The sequence below is a fragment of the Cheilinus undulatus genome, linkage group 9 (assembly GCF_018320785.1).
Source record: "Cheilinus undulatus linkage group 9, ASM1832078v1, whole genome shotgun sequence".
Classification (NCBI taxonomy): domain Eukaryota; kingdom Metazoa; phylum Chordata; class Actinopteri; order Labriformes; family Labridae; genus Cheilinus; species Cheilinus undulatus.
The window spans coordinates 29,536,533-29,559,569 of record NC_054873.1 but is presented as its reverse complement, the minus strand read 5'-3'; the positions used below and the strand labels follow the sequence as shown (position 1 = coordinate 29,559,569).

At 40.1% G+C, this 23,037-nt stretch overlaps 1 protein-coding gene across 3 annotated transcripts in view; it reads left to right on the top strand.

Annotated features, from left to right (window-relative positions):
* Positions 1-20,226, top strand: part of scaper (S-phase cyclin A-associated protein in the ER) — a 75,817-nt gene extending 55,591 nt beyond the window's left edge. For all 3 annotated transcript variants that reach the window (XM_041795833.1, XM_041795831.1, XM_041795832.1), the window contains 8 exons: positions 547-670; positions 2,691-2,920; positions 4,533-4,688; positions 8,920-9,154; positions 10,527-10,676; positions 18,306-18,497; positions 19,303-19,345; positions 19,561-20,226. In XM_041795833.1, the coding sequence (XP_041651767.1) occupies positions 547-670; positions 2,691-2,920; positions 4,533-4,688; positions 8,920-9,154; positions 10,527-10,676; positions 18,306-18,497; positions 19,303-19,345; positions 19,561-19,658 (1,228 nt within the window). In that variant the 3' untranslated portion in view covers positions 19,659-20,226. The remainder of the gene's footprint in view (positions 1-546; positions 671-2,690; positions 2,921-4,532; positions 4,689-8,919; positions 9,155-10,526; positions 10,677-18,305; positions 18,498-19,302; positions 19,346-19,560) is intronic.
* The last annotated feature ends 2,811 nt before the right edge of the window (positions 20,227-23,037 follow it).

Genomic DNA, 23,037 nt, shown 5'->3' with positions numbered 1-23,037 from the left:
TATTAACTGATGAAACGGGGCTGAGGGGGAGTAGCAGTCACAGCAGAACGATTGGTCAGTTATCTGAAGCATTAATCTTCTCTGGGGCTTGTTTAGGAGCAGACATAATACAGAGGCATGCTTACTAGCTGGCTGCTTTCTGCCGGCTTTGAGGAGCTGCTGAGAGGAACAGTTTTATCTCTCCAGTGGAAATGCTGCACCATCTCAGCCAAGATGGGACTGAGATTGTGCTCAGCTCCCCTGAAGGTGGCTGTAGTGAGGGGAGTATCCACATAAGTAGCTGATATGAGTGTTTTTATTCCTCAGATCTGCTTCCTTTCTGTCGGCTGTCGAGGAGATATGCTTTTGACATGTGAAGACAAACTACATCCTTAAAGAAGTACAAATACAGAAGAGTGTGTTTGGTTTCTGATGACTGCAGATAGTCTTGTCCATGCCTAAGGTTACACTTTAAAATCCATAAGTGTTCTTTCACTGACTGCAAAACCGCCTGACATGAAGTGTTTTTAATTCATTGTTGTTTTTTTGTTAATTTTTCTGTGCCAGATCCCTCTGTGCTGCTGTAAATACCTACTACCTGGCGTGTTCCTGCTGCCCCCTCAACTGCTCCTATGTGCTGTTTAGCAACAAGATAGCACTCCTCATGGACCTGCTGCTCCATCAGCTCACAGTAAGTAGACGGCTCACAGCACATGACCAAAGCATAAGCATAAAGCATAAAGCTTTAATTTATTAAATGTAGAGAAGAGAACTTAAATAGCGTGATCAAAGTTTTTCTAACTCAGACAAAAATTATCTATTATTTAACCCTCCCTGCTTTAACCTGTTGGTATACGGCTCTTTGACCACTGTAAAAACTGCTTTTCTGCAGGTGTCAGTTCTTGCCACAATGTTAATGAAAGACAGGCAAAGACACAAGCCAATAAGAAACAAACCCTTGCACAAACCTCTTCAGATGCTTCCAGACTAGGGAATGTGAGATTGCAGGCAGGCAGGCAGGCTGTACTGCGGTGACATGTCAGCCCATATCCTTCAGCACTCTGTAAGAAGGACTGTAAACATCAGCCCACTCCAAACATCTAACGGTGGCGGCGCGCTGGGGCCGCCTACACTCCCAGGCATCACAGACAGGACAAGGCACAGGCTCAGGGTTGTGGTACATGCATGAACTCTACTGGGGCTTTCCTTCTCCAGTGCCGAGTTCCAATCCAGAGAAGTCATGTTTCCTGAGGGCATGCAGGGAGAGGTTAGCCTGTACGCTTCAGTTTATATAAAACATATCCCAGCAGCTGCTCTGCTGACTGACATATCCAGCAGCGCTGCATGAGACAAACTAACTGTTCTCCGTTTGTTCGATGCAGATCAAAAATTAAGCATAGATAATATACATGCTAAAACATGAATATTTCATATTGGACAAGGCTTAAAAATCCCTTTTTCGAGCAGTTGTAGTGTTTCCCTTTCCTGTGTTTCTGGTATGTGTGCAAGCAGCAGAGGAGAGCAGTGGGGGTTGCGCTGCCACATGAGCATGTACCCTTTTAATTAGATTTGTGGAGAATGTCGGTGGATTTACCTTTGCTGTCAGCATTCACCTTAACCATTAGACCAAATGAGAGGGTTACATTGTTTTAAGGCTCCTCACTTTACACAGTAGCACTTCACCATTAGGCTCAGACCTCAGCATGTGTCATTTTTCTGAAAAGTAAATACATTAATACTCATCTTATTGCATTCATAATTTCCTTCATGGAACCTTTTTTTTCTTTCATATTTTGGCTTCTGGCTACTTCTTGAAATTTCCAAACCTGCTTATATTAACGTCTTTGGTCATTTGTGGGTCTTTTTTGGCTGAGAAAAGCACTTTTTGTTTTGACTCACTGACACTGGAGGATAGCATATTGATATGTGGCTTAAAATACATTGAACTGTGCAATTTACCATTAACGTCCAAAAATCCATATACAAAAACATGACTTTTAATGTAAGTATTTGTGTGACGGATCGTTGCATCCCTACATAGCAATGGCTTCTGCTTGGGGTAGCTGTTAGCTCAAATGTAGCTTTAGAGTGGCCACGGTTTTATCAGAACAGGAACACATTTCTTTATATAACAGAACAGCATTGAAAGCTTCTCATGGCGGAAGAGATGTTATCGCTTTTCTGCTGCTTCCCCATCAGTTTGCGATCGTTACAGAGAGTGGGGGGCTTGTACTGAATGCCAGTAGCGATTAGCTTGGATGTAGCTATAGAAGCAGCAGTTTAATCAGACCTCGACCACATTTCTTTATTAAAACAAAAACGAAGAGTCACACTGTAAGCTCATCGTGGCAGACAGCATGTTTTTGCACTTCTCCTGATCTGCCTCAACTAGCCACATGTTTCCCTGTTGATAGATACAGCAGCATTTGCCTGTCCAGCTTCATGGAACTGAGCATGCGTCCAGACTCATTTTGTCTTGTTGCTCAGATTGGCCCGTAATGAATGTGACAGACAGAATGTTTCTCAAATCACCTTACAAGAATATTTTGAAAAGTCCAGCCCTTCCCAAAAACTCTATTCATGTATTTGAATACTTACTTTTCAATGCAGAATGACAGAAATTAGATTATTCAAAAAAAAAATCTTCAATAAATTCATAACTGTTATTGTTTTTTTTTTTTTTTTTTTTTTTTTTTTTTTAATTCTTGCAGCTGTATGTCCCAGAGGAGGATAAATCCATTTTTGGCCGCAGTGTGAACAAACAAGTCTTTGAGGGTTTGACCACTGGCCTGCTGCAGACCATAGCTACCATCCTTGGATGTCTGTGGCCACATATCCCTGAGACTGGACAAGGCGAAAAGACGTGGATTTCCTCCCCAGATGCCAAGGTCAAGAGCTCTGCCACAGAGTCCTTCAACACCCGCACACAAGACCTCATCAGGTATTTTCATTTGGCTACTCTCACGCTGCTCCTTCTCCTCCTACATGGCACCCCTTTTCCTCATCTCATGACCTTTTTACCTTCTCTGGCTCATCCCCCCTTTCACTCCTCTTGACTGAGCTGAGAGTTTGTCAACCTCTGGTTTCCTCAACAGCGTGCTTTATGTAAAGACAAGGCTGACAAAGTGTCAGATCTCCTGGAAATGATCCAACTGGTGTTAAGTTAGCAGAGAGGTAGTGTGAGAATGAGCTTGTACTTTGGCATCTTTCCCGTTTGGACTTATTTTCCCCACATTCAGCGCCATATTCAAGCAAAAAATTTAAAAGCAGTATAAACAAAGCACACTTCCAAGGCTTTAAAAGGTCCTCTTGAACCTGGCATTGGAGCTAACCTTGTTGGTGTGGGTAGTAGGAGTCGGGGCTGTACTGGAGAATTGTGGTCCGTGAGAAAAGGCAGGCCCGCCCTGATGAAGTCTTGTGGAAGAGTGGAGACTCTCCACGAACCCTCCCACAAGCCATGATTCATCTGGATGGAGCAGGCCTACCACTCTCATCCTCTGACCTAGTCGTAACCCTGGAGACAGGGGAGGGCCTGAGAAAAATGTTGTCGTCAGACCGGTAATCCCAAGTACCAGCATAAGATTTACCTCAGCTGCCTTGTATGATGTATATGTTAGTGAGGAAGGACCAAAGATCAAAACAATTTTGGATGAAGTTACACTTTCCCACAATGCACAGCTTTATTTCACAACAAGGGAAAGATTTTAGTTTCCTTTTCTCTCATTAACAGTTTCTCAGTCCGACTTTCAGGGCTTTTAGCCCCTATCGTTGTCATACATGTTCACGCTTATTTGATGAGACACATCAAGTGGCAAGTTTGACCACCAAGCGGGTTGTCAAACTGAGAGCAGCCACTGAATGGAGCAGTCGAGGTGTGGAAATATCCTTTCATCCAAAGGAAAGCTGTGGAAGAGGATCAAGTCAAAACAATGAGGCATGGTTCAAGTGTCAAATGACCTCCACAGAAGGCTGAAAACAGTCCTAATCACCTGTTTTAAGAGGACTCCAGTGAGTGACAGTCCTAACAAAAAAAAGGTATGTGAGAGAATTTAGAGTCAAGGTAGTGATAAGTAGTTGCACCACTACCTCAGAATGACCATATCAGCTACTCCAAAGTCTTGACTGGCACCCGTAATGCTCTTGTCTGTTGGTCTTTGTAAGCTGTTGGTGGCTGAGCTAAGCCTGAGGGTACGAGCATACCAAGTCTTTGAGAAGACGGCCTCAGGTCAGCAGACTGTCAAGTGCCCAGAGCTTGGTTGGCACAGGGGCCAAAGTGGCCCTCTAATGACACTATTAGCAGTGATTTGTGGCTGAAAGACTACAGGGAACATGATCGTGAGACCTGTCATTGGCTGAGACAAATTGGAGTTATCACAGTAATAGCAGGGGGTGGAGGGCTAAGGTGAGGTATCTGCTTTCAGCTGTGGAAGCTGTGGAGGTATGTGCTTTCAGCAGAGTAAAGGCCTTTGTCTGCCTGTGAGAGATGACTTAAAAAAATAATACGTTTTTGCAGAACCACATCATTTATTTCTCTCCTTGTGTGTTTCCTCCAGTTACGTCGTAAACATGGGATTGATCGACAAGCTGTACGGCTGTTTCTTGTCAGTCCAGGGTCCTGTAGACGAGCATCCCAAGATGTCTGCGTTCCTCCAGCAAGCCTCCGCTCTGCTGCACAGCATGTGCAAGCTGTGTTTTGTCGTAACTGGACGGTGAGTTTGTCTCTTTCTCTGTTGGTCACCCTCAATGTGATCTGTTGATCCTCCTCTGACACACTGACACACACAAACACAAACCTTTCTCTAATAACAGAGACTGACAGTTACAAGGATCCATAAAAAACAGGCGCTCACGGTTTCTCAAACAAAGACTGTGGCTCCTCTGCAATCAGCCCGTAGGTCGTTTCCTCCAGCCAGCTAGCAGGCTAAGCTGTCGTTACTGCACATTGAGATAGGCATCTACTTGACCCAGCGCTCTGTCACTCACCATAAACCTTAGCCTGCAGTGTGGGGGGAGCCCACCCACGTGTGCTACAGTGACCTCCACGCAGAGAGGTTCAGTGGCGCCGCTGACAGGGGCTAAGCACACAGTCACACCAAGGGACACAATTCCTCACTTAAGAGGAAAAGAAATGCTGACCGTGGCTTTAGGGACAGAAAGGCTTTGAAGTTGTGCCTTTGAAGAGCTTGATCCAGGTATCAATTCAGCCAATGAGGTTCTCTTCCTTTAAGAAGTACATTATTTCTTCCATTTGAAGTTCATTATTTTGAAATCTTGTCAGTCATCATTATCATTGACTGATAGATGGTATATACTTCTGGGACTGATGTAAATCTCCAGTGAAGCCTGAAGTTCCAGGCAAGATTTCTTTTTCTGTGTGACATTTACGTTGCAGTGATTTTTTTTGTCTATAACATCATAGAGTAGTGCTGTTCACATTTTAAAACTCAGTTCAGCAGTAGAAAGAAGGATGCGGGATAAAATGTAATTGCACCCCCCCCCGTACTGCAATTGCAATTTAATATGCAATTATTTTATAAGTTCCTTATCTTATGTACTTTTCAACTACCACAATCAATAAATAATTTCATATTATAACCAACACAGTATTAGATAGATTTAACTAGAGCTAAGAGACTTGAGGGAAATGTGTAATTGTGCTTATTTTAACTCATTGCAAATTTGATATGAATTGTTGTTTTGAAGTGGAATGATCATTTTCATTTGTTGCTAGAAAAGCATATACAAAGTTAAAAGAAGAAGTATTTTCTGCAAGCTGTACTTGAAAAATGGACACTTGAATTTTTGCATAATGTGCAAAGCATTATATCTCTGCTGCAAAAATGGTTTTAAACTGGTAGTTGATACACATTTCAGATCAAAGAAATACTGCACCTTTTGTGATTTGAAAATTGCAGAAACCAAAATTGCAATTTATTCTAAATTTCAATTAATTTCCCAGCCTTAGTAGAAAGTAAGATACACAGCAGCTCACGCCATACAGCATCAAGGCAAAGCTCAAGTTATATGTTTGATTTGGATGGATTGTTTACTGCACATTTATGCATATATACACTAAAATATCCAAAAACAAATCATCAAAAGAACACCCCCTGCCTGGATGATTTGCCTGTTTATTGTTGTCCACACAGTGTTTAACCTAGGAATGCCCAATATTAGCACCCCAATACCAATATCAGTAGATAATAGCTCAAAAAGTAAATTATTGATGTCAGCAGATATGAAAATTTCTGTGACAATATATTGGCCTAACATATTGGAAGTAAGAAATGTGCATCTTGAGCATCTAAAAAACTTGAATTTTAAACTCTCTTATGAGGAAATTAAAAGATTGTAGGGGCAATTGTTCATTTGCATTTTAAAAAATTAATAAAAAAGATGGTTTCTTGAGTTAGGAGGTGAGAAGTTTGCTTCTTAGCACCTTATTTGTGTCACTGCACATTACTGCTCTCACGTTCTTTTGCCATTTAATAGTAGTTGGCCAACAGCTCCAGGTGCACTGAAGCCTCCATTAGGCAGTGGACTGCATGGTAAAAAAAAAAAAAATCTATATATCTAAAAATAATGGCAAATTATTTGAGAAACTGTGCCCATCACTTGCTTCACTTTATATCAGTATAAATATACAGTATCAAAAAAATCCAGAATTGGGCCTCCCTACTTTATACCCCAAAGCCTGCTGGTGCATGATTAGGGTTGGGTATCATTTTGCTTTTTTCCGAATACTGGTGTTGAATTAATACAATTTAAGAGGTGCCATGCCTAATTGATGCCTAAATCGACACTTTTAAGATAAAACAAAAGTGTTTTAATAAAAGCTGTCTCTTGATGTATTTCATGCATTTCCTTTGGGGCGCCAGGGATCACGTTGGGGTTGTGAGGTATTAAAATGAAGCATCGAAATCTGTCTTGTAATTCGGTACAGAAGGTATCAGAGGTGTCATCCCTATATGTGATTGACCAATACAGCTCAGACTATTAATAAAAAGTGTTTTAATAAAAGCACTCAACATGCTGAAAATCCCTGCCCATGTGTGCAGATTTATGTATAATCTGTAAATAGTGATTAAGTGTTACCTAGCGTTCTCTTGTATCCAGCCTGCTGCAAGGTGCTGCAGTTGCAATGACCAGCTGCATTGAAACAGCTCAGGAGCAGCAGAATCAGCAGGAATTTCTTTGTTACTGTAAAAAGCACCACATTTTGCAGGTTTGATTAGAGCCGCAAACTTTGTTTTCTGCCAATAGTCTCAGTGCGATGTATATATGAGGGCTCCGTGGGCTTGTAGAATACTTTGACCATGCCAGTTGCTGTGTCAGGGGATTACAGTGGCATTAGAGGCTGTGTTCTTGCCTAGCAGCATATTTCACACAAAGCCTGTTGGCTAACATCAAGTATCAGCATGCACTGTAGGATCCATCCAGAGGTCATACACCCTCCATTCTACATGGTTGCAAATCATAGCTGCTGCTGCAGTCTTAAATTGTCTGTGTGTACTAGCCAAGGGTTTTCACACAAGGCTCCTGCACTGAAACTGAAACAAATTGGTAAGATTATTGTATTAATTTCCTCCTTCATTTTCACCATCACTTCAGGGTGTTTGGATTGAATAATGCAGTCATGTTCAATGTGCTGTCCAGTCAGTTCTGCTCTGAAATAAAAGTGGAAAATTAATCCTTTAAAATCATTTCATGCTGTTTAAAACATGTTAAAGCTGTTAATTTTCAGTCATGGGATTCTCCACCTAAATGGCCGTCTTTTAAAATTTTTATATTAAGTAATCACTAAAAATGATAATGCTAAAATTTCCTGTGCCAAAGCAAAATAAAGCCTTTATTTCATTCAAGAGATCTAAGAAAAAAAACTTTGCTGTCATTATCCTCTTCTTGTATATCACATCTAGCAGAAAAGCCAAGGATTCTTCTTTTTGTAAAGTAAAGGCACAAACAGGGTGACATCTTGATGGAGCCTCAGGAACTCATGAATTTGAATCCTCTAATGCACGCCTTTTTTAAATGTGCCAGAGCAGTCAGCACCTTGTCAAGCAGTCTAACACAGCCTGCCAGCTTCAGGTCAATGTATTGAGCTTTAAGTCAAGGAATTACTGATTCCAGAAAGGGAAGATCCCAAGTCTTGCAGGTTTTGCAAACCAAACTGGCTGGCAGTAACTGGGCATGTTCCAAAGATGAACAGTAACACATGAATAGTATGGGATGAATTTAGGAGCAGCTGGGATCCAATATGTCTATATGCAGCACATTTTAAAGTTGGTGCTCAGCCTCTGCAGTTTAGTGTAGTATTTTTTTATCATTCTTATCTGAAGTAAAATCCTCTTTAAGTCCTTGTCCAAATGTTTTTTTGTATTCGTCTTAGGCATAAGAATGTTACATTAAGACAATAAAGTGGCACTTTTTTGGTATTGTTGAATCCAGTAACAGTAATACAGTAACAAACAGTAATAAACTTGTATAAAGCAACTAAAGCAAGTATACAACACCTTCTGATGGTCCTGCTTAAAAATCCACAAACTAATTCATACATACTGTCGATTTTTATGATGTTTGTAAATACCTGGAGATGTTTTTATGATCCCGATAGTTAACTTTTTAATATCTGCCGATACCATACTGTTAATATTGTGCATCCTTACTTACTACAGCTTTTTAAGTCACTTCTGATGATATTCACAATCATCTTAATAATAAGAAATAAAAAAAAACAAAGATTAATTTTGAGTTTTATTTTTATAAATGTGAAAATGTTAAGTCTCCCATTACTATTTAACAGCACAGAACTCAAAAGAATGACCCAGGTTCTTTGTCGGTTTACCGAGTTCCATGTTTGTTTCTTTGTTAATGACTGCTTCAATCCCTCATATCTCTGTTTTTTCTGACAAACACAAACTCTCCCTTTTTCCTCTTCAGTGCTCCCAGTATTTTTGACAATAAACGTCAGGATCCGACTGGACTCACGGCCCTGCTGCAGTCCACAGACCTGGTGGGAGTGGTGCACACCCTGTATTGTATCTTGCTGCACAGTTTTGCACCCGAGTCTGCTTCCCATAGTCAGGAGCCCTACGGCCCTGGGGTCATCCAGGTGGCTTTGCAAGGCATCCGCTTCCTCAACAATTTTGCCCTGCTTGACCTTTCTGCCTTCCAGGTATTTATATCTAATACAAATATATGTCCTGAAACATCATTCCTTTTTACTGCTGGAGAAAGGAGTTTTCCTTTTTTAGTGGCCAAACATCTGAATTACACATTTAAATGATTTGTTCTCTTCAAAGAGAAGGCAGGCTACTATAAATATGCCTGGATGTGTTTAGAGGAACTTTCCCTGGATCAAATAAGGTTGTGTTGATGGTCAGATTGATCCTGGCTCCTTTATTTAGAGCCATTAGAAGAGGAGTAACTCTACTCAGGGCAAATCTGACCTTTGGAAATGAGAACAGGTACCCTTTGAGCCCAGGTTAGCAGTTGGGGTTGACCAAAGCCCTGTGGGTGAGGAGTTAGGATGGAGCGCATGTTATTAGGAGTGTTTGCAGGGCTGTACATTACCCGGGACAAGAAGGAGAGGGCAACAGCTTCACTGAGCTAAGTCACCACATAGACTGAAAGGCATGAGAGCCTACGAGAGTGCTGTTAATTATTTTAATGTCTTCGGGTAATTACTTTGAAGCAGCTTCCTCTCACTGACCCGCCACATTCAGGCAACTTAAAACAGCTGGAAATCAAAGCATCAAAGTGTTTCACCACTGGAGTTTTATGAACATTTTAAATTATGTTTCTTTTCTTGGTCCAGGGTTGTAATCACCTTATGTTTTGCATTACCTCATAGCTCAGGATAATATGTGCAGCAAAATTCTGGCTGGTAACTCACTCCACTATAGCTGCAGTGCTGGAGAATGCCTTAGGGTTGAATTTCAAAGGCTTCAACATAGTTTGTATAAATAACTGGGTATGTTCAGGTAGCATGTCGACAAAATATGCCCTACAAAATATGTGAGTTTTGGAAAATAAATACAAAAAAAAGAGCACAATAGTCGACATTTAACTGAAATGATCTTCCTTTGCAGATCCAAACAGTACCTTAATCTATTAGAATCTTCATTTATCCCTGCCATCATAACTATTGTTTTTATTCATTTGACAGCTGGTGACATTGCTCACTGATTTAAATGTTAACTGCATGTGAAAGTTTAAAGAGAATGCTTCCAAGGTATTGTGTCATCCAGCGCTGCCACACCTAAACTTCCCATAGACCAGTGATGATATTTTAGTGCGCAGTCACACTGACATGTTTAACAAACAATGTCTGTGAGCTGCTCCGGGCAGCTAATGTCTAAGTGGGATTTGGGTGTTTTATTGTGGGACCCTGCTTGAGTTGCTTATAATCTTACATAGTATATCCTCCCTAAAGCTAAACATTTAATCTTTTATTACTCTGTGTTATTGAGTGAAGCTCTTTGGGCTCGCAATCAAAGAAAAATTACGCCTTATTTACTGTAAAACATACTTGTATGTTTTGTCAGTGTGTTCTAGGAGCTGAAGGCTTGTCTCTAGCTTTCCGACATATCATCAGCTCTCTGCTCTGGTACTGTACCCAGCATTCCTCTGAAGAGCTGCTGCATGAAGTCATCATCTGTGTGGGATACTTCACTGTCAACCATCCTGACAACCAGGTAAGCCAGCTAGAACCCGCACTGATTATACAGAAGTGTAACAAAGACAAACTACCTGGAACTTTGAGATAAATGTATGTTTTGCCATCATCAGAGTTGCAACTTTATTGTTCAGTCACTTTAGTGAGTCATTTAATTTGTGGAGAATTAAAGGTAATATCAACAAAAATCCCTGTTTTTATGAATAGTGGTTTTCATTTCTCTCACTGGAACAGGCTACTGCATGTAATGTTAATACAAACTCTGAAATCCAAACTGTAGGAAAAAATCAGAAATACAATGTTACCAAATAATGCATAAAAAATTGAATGCATCTGCTGGGGTTTCTAACATTTGTCAATTTCTTGATGTTCAAAGACATCCCTTGTAACTTCAAAACCACAGCTGTGCCTTAGACCAGCAGTGTTCAACACATATGCTAAGTTTGTTTAAAGTTGGAAGTTCAGATTCTCAGACCTTGCAGAACAGAAATTAGATAATTTTCTGCCTTTTTACTCAGAAAAATACTTTGGAAATATTAATTAAAACTGTGATGGATCCACTAAATATAAATGAATTGATGATGATTTACATTCAATAAGAGAGCTTGTTGTGCTTTCAGCTGTAAAAAGCTGCCTGCTGAGCCTCGTAACATCATCCGTCTATTATTCTGTTCATGTATTATTAGTCAGAAAAAGGGTGTTCCTATGTAATTGTAACAAAAAGCACTTGTTTAAAGATTCATGCCTTGGCACCTTCCTGCTTTCAGCCTGTGTGTTGTTTTTTTGTCCCTCATAGCGACTCTTTGTTCCCTCCTAGTAAAGCAGAGCAGCGTGCCGGCTGCACTGCTACAGCTACTTAGTGGTGCTCTGTGGAAGTGAGCAGGATGTGATGGAGCAGACCTGGCTGCTGTGTAATTGGCTGTCATGCGTGGCTCGTCTACTGGGCCCCTGATTAGCCATGCTACAGTTGGCTGGGCTTCGATTATGTTAAGCTTGAGCCACACAGACAGCAGCAACAGCTTCAATCTCACACCTGTGATACTCACATTGTAACAATCAGAAGAATTTATAGGTTAATCACTGATTCTAGACTATTTTTAATTTGCCATTTCTTTTTCTCCCTGCTCCTGTCGAATTCAATTATTCTGATGTACAGAATTAGCATTTTTTGGGTATTGTAAATCCAATTTGCATATTATGTTAAAAAATGGAATCAGGGCTGATGATTGAATTATGAAACAATAATTCATCTTTGTACACCAGAAAAGATTTAGACAGAGCAGCCATGCCAGACTGTATTTACCAGAGAAACAAAACAAGTTCATGTTGATAAATTGATGCAAAATCTGCCATTCTTTTATAAACTGGTTACTGTGTTAGAGGGCTTTAGGATGAAGCAACAAAAAATTGCCTGACTCGTGCTGAAGTAAAAAATTTGGTTTGTAAGAATTATATTAAAGTGTGTATTGTCGGGAAATAAGATCCCATTCGACTTCAGCACAGAGTTGATTTTTGCCAGTGGTCGAGTTTCTGGCATTGGTACATTCAGCTCTGCACTGAGATGGATGGCGTTAAGGAGAATATTTCAAGCAGCTTGAGCTTTTCTCAGGCTAATGTAAGCATTGGCAGGACACAAAAGAGGGCCGACCCGGGGCCTATGTGGTCACAGAAGGACTGCTGATTCACTGTCAGCACAGCAGCTTTTGTTTATATATAGATATATATATATATATGTACCCTAGAAATAAGGCTGCTCATAAAAAGCAGAACTTTGAAGCAGCACTATACGTGGTGATGTGTTCCCTCTGCTCTCTGGGCATGAATAATTCACCTTGTCACACAAAAGCCATTGGGAGAGTGACATATGTAGGCTTGTGTGTCCTTCAAGTGCATCTCTGCTCAAGGGGGTTGCTGAGCCATGTAGCCATATGGTTCATTGCGTGTCTGTAGAGGCCTTTTTCAAAACAAAAAGATACAAGTGACACAGAGCTTGTAACTGACATGTAGCTATTCTTCCTCTTTCCCTGAAAAGCTGTGCACCGGTAATCTCCTGGTCTTTAAACACAGTGATTCATTTCTGATTCATCCACGGTGATTGATTTGTCGAATCTTTAGACTGATGAGTCTGTAATTGTAAACTGTTGACATGTTAACCCGCCTGATTCCTGTTTGCTTTTAAGAAGCAATTTGAGAGTGTGAAAATCTTAAGAAAACTTCGCCTTTTTCTCCCGTGTCTAGGGAATGGCCACACACGCGAGGAGAATTACCTGCACAGACAGTCCTAACAGGTCTAATTTCATGTTATGTGTGGATGTTTTGTAAGTGCAGTGGGACTGCTTTCTCTGCACAGGCTCCTGAGATTACCTGACTCCTCTGTGCTCATGGTTTATAAATTGTTTTCTTTCTACCTGTAAGCATCACATGAGCAATGTCTGTCTGTAGCATGAACATCCCACACACATCTCCAGAGCGCAGCCTTATCTTTGGGGTCATACTTCTTCCCATTCTCTACGAGGGCGTTTACTCTGCCCCGCAGGCTCACGCCAAGCTTTAGGCTTGTAATTCCTGTTAACCTGATGTCGAAATGCTCCCTTCAGCAGTCCATTACCGCCAAGACAACCAGGCCTTCACTGCCTGCAGGGTAAGTGCAGCTCGCGCAGACCGCAGGGAGCCAACGTGAGGGAATGCACCCTCTGTATCACCCAGCAGAGTAAACAGAGGCAGAGACGCAGACAGATACACTCCTCTCTGACTGGCAGGAGAGGGCCTTATTGTTAGCTCAGTACATGATTTACACTCCGCTCAAGGGTGAACGCAGGTCCAACTGACTTAAAGTGAAGCTGAGGACATTTTTATTCCTGCAGACCTATCATGGAGGAGTTTCCATTTGTCTGTAAACGCTGTCGTCAGGTCGGCCTCACAGCAGGATTATCTGCAGCAGGATCTGGGATTGAATGACAGCGTCACCTCAGAGAGATAGTCACTAGGCTTTATTGAGTAAACAACAGGTTTTTATGAGATTTTGAAACAGTTGACAATTGCCTTATAAGTCAAGTTGGAGTGTCTTTGTCAATGTCTTTGATGCTAGATTGTGATTGTCAAAGGTTATTTACACAGCATCCAGTGCACGTCTCAATTAGCCATTGTAAATTTTGTACAAAGGCTCTAAACAGCTATTGGACTACCTTTGCTTTGTCTGCACTGCTGCATGTCTTATCAGTGAGACAGTTTTACACTGATGGATCTAGTTTATATTGTGGATTCAGGTGTCACATATACAGCCCTGCCCTGACACTCATTCCCTGATGAGATTGACCTGTCTAGACGCTGCAGTGAATTCTCTGCTCAAATAAGAATAAGGGTGGGAACAAAATATCAGTATGCATTACGTTTCCTTCAGGTGTAATAGTCAAAGTCTTTGTGCCAAACAGTGATGCTACAAATTAGGGATGCGTTGTGTTATTGGCATGATATCAGCATCAGTGGATATTAGCTTGAGAAGTTTATTATTATTATTGGCAGCTTTGAAAAATTCAGCTGATATTTACGGCCAGTATATAATGCATATTAGCTGGGGGATGGGTATTTAGAAGAAAATTACTCTTTTAAAGTCACTTGTGAGAAAAAAGGATTTATGGGTCGGGACCCAAAAGTGAGTTGCAGAGGATAGAATGTTAATGAAGCTGGGGATGTTGGGGGCTTTTTAAATCCGTTTTTGTCAAATAGTTGGCCACTTTTGTACAAATTAGTGGAACTGGTGAGTAAATTTCAGTCATTTACATAAGATTTTAACATTTTTTTGTTGGAATTACAAAGGCTGGTTTTACCAAGTAAATGAGGTAATTCCTCTAGAAATTAACAAAAAGTTCATTCATTTTTAGGAAAACAAAGTAAAAATAAAGGCTATGCATGCCCTTCTGTATTTTTGTGCCTTTTAGACATACATTTTTGGGTCCTGTTTCTTTATTTAATCGTGTTTTGTTTCATCTAAGGTCCAAACTGCAACATTCTCAGTTAAATGCATTTGTGTGGGTTATTTATTTATTCATTTTTTTTATTAAGTTGCTTTTTGTTATAAAGAGGTGGTGATGATGGCTCCTAATGGCTCACCAGTTGAGAGCCATTAGTTTCACTGATCTTTTGTGTTTAAAAAAATCAGTATATGGTATTCTTTCTTGAGTTAAGAGAAGTTAAGTTAGTTTATCAGCATTTCAGTTATGTCATTGGACAATTCCTTCCTTCTTCTTTTGTCCTTTAGTAGTAGTTAGCAAACAGCTTTCAGATGCACTGCAGCCACCATCTGGTGGTGGAACAATATTAACACCAGGCACTGGTAAAGATGATGCAGAAAATCTAGTTTTAGTTCAGGATAATAGTCCCATGAAATCTTCTATTTTTATTAAAAGGATACTGCATGTTCTTAAACACTGCACCTCCCTCACCTTCACCTTTTGCTAGGTGAGCATTTATTTGTGAGCATTTGTTGAGTTTAGGCTGAACCTTGTAGATATCGGGACCAATATCAGTGCATGAATAAGTTTGGAAATACTGGCATATAGGATGTCAGCAAAATCTGAGATTATATCAGGCCAGGTCAGGTGTTGCAGCATGTGGCCCTTGGTCCTGTACTGTTCTGGCCTCCCACCGGGTCCCAGGCACCCAGTACGTGGTTAGCTGGCTCAAGCCCGGGAAAGCACGCCAGATGCCCATAGAAGTGCAGCTGCTGCTCCCATATCATGCATCACTATTACAAATATTTTGGGGGGCATCTTTATTATGGAGGAGTTCAGTGGTTGAAGTTGAAAGCAGGGATGAGAGCCTGGGGAATGACATGTGGTAAAGTGCCGAGGGTTGGAGTCAAAGCTGGTCTGCATACACGAGAAGCATATGACAGACTCTAAGCTATCTAACTCCCTTATATTTCAATTTAAAAAGGGCACTCCAAAAAGATTTCCCTGTCAGTTTTATTAAGTGTGTCCCTTTGTTTTATGACTCCTCACAGTGGTTCCTTTGGAGTAAAAAAAGAATTTGCCAGAGAAGTTAACAGTGGATAAAAGACTGCAGATTCAGTGCAAAAAAGTAGAAAGATGAGGCATGATAATAGGTGAAACTGGCACCACATTGCAGTGGTAGACACCTCAATAGACACATCAATCCTGCACTTTTACGTGATGTATAATTATACATTTGTCTTGCAGGACTGCTGTCATGATATTGTCACTGCCCACATATTAAGTATTTAAGTTATTCTGAGATTCCCAACCTCATTCAAGAAGTCCCTTTGCACCTGTGTGATTCAGTATTTCCTTTTAGAATTCTCCAACATGAGACAACTAACGTCTTTATTTTTTTGCCGTTGTGCTTCCTCCTGCATTATAAAGCCTGGTTATATTATCTTCAGTTTTGTTTTCCTCTCCACCCTCAGACCTGCCTCTTCTTCAGTTTCCTGCTTCAACGCCGGCTTTTCCCAGGAATGTGTTTGCGTTTCAGAGCATTAACTTTACACACTCTTTGTTGTCGTTTAGGATGGTAAGGAAGTTATGCAATGGAAGTGTCATAAAACTTGGCACTGTTTAAAAATGCCAGGTCTCTGGAGTTAAGGAAGAACAGATCATCTGAGTTTTTTACAATGTCTGTGTGGTACACAGGGCCAGATGCATGGGTCGTCATGTTGTTAGTTTTATGATGTCAGGCTGTGAGCAGCAGACACTTCAGCTGAGCTGGGAGGAGAAACGCTGCAGCATAGTCTGAGTTGGAGAGCACTCTGGGTTCTGGTGTCTTTTTCACCGAGTAAAGGTCTGGGGAGTTGGCAGTGGACCTGGCGCCTTTGTTTCCTCCAGCTTCTTGCTGCCACCAGGCTTTGTTTTATGTCTTTCTGTGGCAGGCACTTGGAGGTGCACAGTTTGTTTAGGCAGCTAAAGGATGAAACTTTACATCGTGGAGGATTATGAGCTGGCTATATGATTTGTGAGTTGGATCGTCTCAGAAGCCTAGCTCAAATATTTTACACTAGCTGTGGTGTTAAATTATGATACCTGTACCATAAATGTTTTCAATTAAAGGCAGGAATGAATAAATATTTTAGATTTTGCAGAGTAATGTTTTTAGCGCTCTCTAATTAATTCAGATGCATAAATCCATGGCCCCTGCTTGCCAGTTTGTGTTGCAACAGACGAGATAAATGTGATGATGTAGGATTTAGTGGAAAGTAGCATGCAAAAGCTAAAACATGCACTGAAAATAAGCAGCCCTACTTTTGAAAACAACCAGATCTAGCCTTTTTCTTTCTTTTCTGCAGGGGATGAATTTGACCGAGCCCCACATTCCTTCATGGAAAAAAAGAACATATTGAGCTTGTGAAACTTGGGATTTTATTCTTCAGTTTTACACACACACATATTCACAGCATGATCTTCATCTTTGTTATGCTTTCAAGTTTTTTCAACTTAAGACTTAGTAAGGCACAGGAGAGCGGAAACAAAGTGTCCGTTTATCTTCAAAAAATTAACACTTACACTTCATCTTGACAAATTCAGTGCTCTTCACATGTTCAAGTATTTGTAATGCTTTCAAGCTCAGATAGTTTGACCCATCCGTATGGTTTCTTTAAACAAGCTGTGATAGGAAATGGCACTGTTTTGTGTCCCTTTGAACGCCGCTGTAGAGGGCAGCTCTGAGAAGCTTCACCTTGAACTGATAAAAGCGATGACTTATCACTTTGTTTATCCCACCGTTAAAACTTGGAGTGCATTATCAAAGGAAAAGCTGAAGGCAGAGTATTAGAGAGTGTTTTTTTAAATCTTGTAAATCTTCTTAATTTATGTCATTGTGACTGGGGGACCTCACTTTGCCCTTCTGGTTTCTATTGGCTCGGAGCCACCAGTCCTACAGTCTTCTTCTATGAAGCACAGAAGTGTTTTCCTTTTTTTCCCCCACCAGGATTTAGCAGACTGACCTGCTGGCTTTCAGATGGGTGCTGATGGTCCTCTAAGGCCCAGGGGAGATGACCAGAGCATCAGGCTTGGACCCCTTGATTTGCTGCAACCCCCTTTCTAATCAAATGAAGCTGGGAGTGATTTGGTTGTAATACTGGTGGCCCGGATGTGATGGTGTGTGATTGACGGGCTGTGATGGAGAGCAGGGTGAAAACACCATTAATGTTATTGCTCATTTCTTAAAGTGGGGGTGGCCACTGTTCATCGCCCACCCTGCTTTTCACCCACCTCTTTGTCCCTTGTTGCACTGTGTATGCCCTCTCAACCTGAGGTGCACTTGGGGCAACAACCAACTTTAGCACTGACTGTTTTCACTGTTGCCAAATGAACTTAACAGAAAACTTGAAAGTGAAGTTTTTAACCGCTGATAATAACATTAGGTCTCATTTCCCTCTCATGTTACAGCAACACCACCTTTGCCGTTGGTACAAAAGAGGAACAAAACATCCCATCATTGTGTTTTATAGCCCATAATTGTGTGGTAGGAGGCTGTGCCCCGCAGGTCTCCTCCTAATGGCTGTTTGTGTGTTGTTTTAGTGGCAGATTTACATGTGGGAGGGGTTCAGGGTGGTGATTTACAGCCAGCAGTGCCACTGACGGGCCGCCTGACTGGCTCAGTGACTGACTGGCCCTGTGCTCCCTGTGTGTTCCAGGTGATTGTGCAGTCTGGCCGCCAGCCCAGCGTGCTGCAGAAACTGTGTCAGCTGCCCTTCCAGTACTTCAGCCACCCGCGCCTCATCCGAGTGCTCTTCCCTTCCCTCATCTCAGCGTGCTACAACAACTCCCAAAATAAGGTCATCCTGCAGCAGGAGATGAGCTGTGTGCTACTGGCTACATTTATTCAGGTAAATAGAAGAGCCTCGTCACAAATACTGTATAACTATAAACTTGAATAGCTCATTATTGTACACAAAGTTGTAACATAACTGGATTAACCAGTGGTGAAACTACTGAAGCAAGAAAATATGCTATAAATTGAAGAATCAGGATTAAGAAAAGGGTTCTTGTCACTCTTGTTGCACAAATTTAAAGCATGAAAATAATCAAAAACATCTACTTTAGCCTCAAGAGTTGCATACCTCCAAAACAAGACCTCTAAACTCAATAAAAGAGTGTCACATCAGAGGGGAAACTGCAGCAGCTGATTAATAGTTGGTAACTTGGGCCCCCGGTGAATCTGTAACAGGCAGGCTTTTACAAAGATAAATGGCTTCCTTCACAGTGGATTTACCTGCCACTGGTTCAACTCCCGGTAAACATCTTGTCTCCTTCATCTTCCTCTGACAAGCCGCCCCTCACCACTCAGCAACCACCACTGTTTAGACACCGATTAGCTTCCATTCAAAAGGAGACAAGCCATTGTCATTTCTTTCAAACAAAGCAATAATGCATGGTGTCCTGCCCCACCGCCCACTTTGTTTAGTTAACCTCATGAACATTCCTCACAGTGAGACAATTTGATTCAGGATGTTTACTTTATAATCATTATCCTAAAAAAACATTGAATATGATCAGTTGGCATCTTAAGTATTTAAAAATGTATGTTTTTTTGCTGGGAGGCATAATTGAAGTAAGCTTTTAAACAAACAGAGCTACAAGTAGCTGTATTTCTGTTGTAGCAGACACTAATGTCCTGTATTGATTCTTTAGGACTGTGCTGCAAATGAGAAAGACGGCAAAATAAAGCAAACAGGTATGTTTTTTTGACAATTTTCAAAAGCATGACATAAGGTTTGATTAGTTGTATAAACTTGATCATTTATATTCTAGAAAGGAATTTATATAGTTTTAAAAATGGCTTTTTTTGTGTGAAAACTCTTTTGTTCTGACCCTCGAAGATCTCTCAAATACGTTTAATGCATTAATAAAAGGTTCAAGGACACTAACTATGTCATCTTCTGTGCAAAGTTTCCCAGCCGCTTGATTTCTGCGAGTTGTCAAACCGCTTTCCAAGAGACCAGTGGGACTCGGCACTGCAGTTTTTCCTGAAGAAACAAGACGAGTGATGAAGTTGCACAAGGTCCTCAGACTACATGAGGACAACATAAACACAATAAGAGACTGTGATGGGGGGGGTCTTTTTTTTTGGCTCTATACTGTAAGTCTGGCACACTAGTAAATACGGTCTTCAGATACTGTCAGATGTAAAGATGGTGACGCCTTATCCTATGTCTGTTTTGATTTCATAGAAATCAGAATGTCTTTATAAGGATTTTGCACAAAAATGTCTTGTTTGTACATTAAAGTTAGAACACGCACAACTATTCCATTTAATGTCTAAACAAGCCGTATGTTTCTCTTCTTGTTGCTGTTGTAGATAAAAATTGATCCTTTTTCCAACCAGTGATGCTCTAAACCTTTATAATTTACTGACACTGTTATTTATCATTTGCCAAGCATTTCACCAGTACTGTTTTTGTAAATGTATTGTATTTGTTTCTTTGAATGTGCAAGACCAGAAATGTATCTTTAATTTTACAAAGCTAGTTCAGTTACAGGACCTGCCTTGATTGCAACTTAAGTTTATATTTTTCAAGCTCACACATTTTCCATTGTTTTTCCTTCAGAAGGCATTTACAAATTAATATAATTTATTGATGTATTTACCTTTATTGTGAAATAAAATTACTTATGATAATGTATTGTTGGAACTATTTATTTTGTGTAAAAGTTGATGCCACAAGTACGACTTCACAAATGTCAACTCTTTTTGTCTTTTTGCTAAGTGATACTTCTGTCAGATAGATCCTCACTTAAGTTGATAAACTGATAAAGAATATTTACCAAGAGCAACTGTTTATGTTTTGATGGGCTGATGCAGTTTTAAGAATCCCCAAAAAATTTATCTCTAAAAAGCATGCATAAAAATATATTTGTACTCAGACTGAGGACATCATAACCTGTTTTCTCCAGAAAAAATTGTGGTCTTTAAAATATACTGAAATTAATCTTTGCACATTTGGACATTTAAGTGTGTGTCTAGTGCATTTAAGTAACCCTGCCTTGTACCTTTGTATCTGCCCTGTTCTGATTATAGATCTGAAAGAGTCCAAAATACTGTCAGTGCTTCCTAGGATTTCTGCTCATTTGATTATTCATGTGCAAGTTTCAGCAAGCAGAGACCAGCCAAAGATAACGGAAAAATTAAGCAAAGTGCCTTTTGCAGATAAATGCTTGATAACACTTTGATTTAAGGTACCATTAATTACCTGCAAATTAGTAGCATACTGATGCTTATTAGTCACTATTTAGAGTTTATTAGTACCTTATTCTGCAACACCATAATCTATGGCTAGTAAACCCTTAATAACATCCTCATTGCTTCATATTGATAGCAAATTAGGAAGCTGTTTCACATGAATTATGGTCTTAATATGCTTTGCTTAGTATAGCTTAGTATTACCGCATGAATAGTTCTCCCCCTTATTTACTCTAAATCAATATGGTCCGTTCTCATTACACAAAGCATACTATTCCTATTTTTCATAATGTCCAGATAAGTTCTGATTTAACCTTTATAACTCAGAGTATGTACCCCAAACTAAAGTGAGGTCTAATTCATTAATTCACTTGTAGTGTCACACTTAATAACAGTAATTTTTCCCATACTGTGAAGTTGCTTCCTCTTTGCACTTGATTAAATATAGCCACAACAAATGCAATTGATGGAGCATATTCCTGTAAAATTTTGTAGTTAAATAACAAATTTTACAGTTCCTGGCAATGGAAATGGGTAAGATTTTCAATGAAGCAAGTATTAGTATACTTATAATGTATTAGCTATACACACTCATGACTATTCATAATGCCTCATAACAGTAGTCATAACTAATATAATGCCAATAAAGTGTCTTTGGGCTTCTTGAATTAATTCAGAGTTGTTTGGCTTTTAGCAAACCATCATGTCCATGGCTTCTACAAAATTTAACTCATGACTGAGGCCTTGCAAAATGGTTGAGATAAAATCTAAAACCTTGATTTACTATAAATTCTAATTAATTTAATGGTCTTGTAGTATTAAGTACATACAAGCTCTTAATATTGACTAATAAGCAGTAATTTTGATGCTATTCAGCATGCTGATGAACAGCTAATTAGTGGTGAGACATGCACCCTAAAGTGTTGCCAAATGCTTTTATACACATCCGTTTTGTTCAGTTTGTCTTGAGTTTGATGCAAATCAAAAGTAACGCTAAATTTATAAAGTGCTACACAAACAGTATGTAAAAGTTAAACTGGATGTATTGAATTTGACTTTAAGTACAGTTTAGGTTTCTTAAAGATTTTGCTACTTCTCTCCTTCTGTGTCCAGTTTTAAGATTCGGTAGCCTATAGCAGCTTGTCTTTAGGACTTAACAGGATTTTGAGTGTCAAAGAGACTGCGTTTCCCTCACTGATAAAGCCGATCCTCCCTAACAAATTGTTGAGGTGTAGTGTGTCAGTCCCAGCTTGACCTGCCTGCTCTCTAGTCCGGCGGCTGTTTGTCGATCAGGATTCCTACTGAAATGAAAATAAACTGAAGACACGGCAGGATGAGTCCTGGGGCTGGGAGTCCCCAGTGTGCTGATCGGTTTGTTTTGGGTCCATTCAGTGTATCCTTTGCAGGTGATGCCAGATGCAGATAAGAGGCCGCCGCTGCCTGTCCTCTGTCTAGACTTGTAAGAATAGGCCTCGGGTTGCTATGGCGAAGTGACTTTTGTGCAAACAAGCCCAGTTTGATCGTTTTTATCAATGGTGAGGCTATTAAAATATGCCTATTTTTCTACAGATGCTGATCGCGTTTATGTGGAGGCAATAGAGTACCTATTTATAAAGGAAAGGAAAGGTGAATCCAGCGTGTGTCCATCACTGACCTATGACATGTGGGCAGAACGCTCAATAATATCCAGCCTTCATCAGTCATTGATCCACTCAGCTCAGAAAATGAGCTGGCCTAAATATAAGCATGCTTTGTGCAAAAAATCTTTCAGCTTTCTAAAAGACAAAGGACCATCTGATATTTTTATGCTTATCCTAAGTACTGTAGCTAAAGTAGGCTTTTCAATGATGATTTCAGCTACTATGTTTAATGGAGGCTGATGAACCCATCTAGATCAAAAATGATTTATTTTGCCGATTGTTCTTTTTAAAAAGCCTCAGAATGTTTAGGTAACAAATGGATTTAGCATGCAATAATCAGTTAGAAATATTTTATTGATAAGCTCGGATATGTCTGTCTTCATAATAAATATTAATAACTTATTTTCTGGTGAAACGCGCACAATGCTCCTCTTATCTGTTCCATTCATTTACAAGAGTCAAACTTACAAATCATGCACGTGTACACAGTTTGTATATTTGATCCAATATACAATAAGCTAAAGGTCCAACACGGGCTACGTGTTT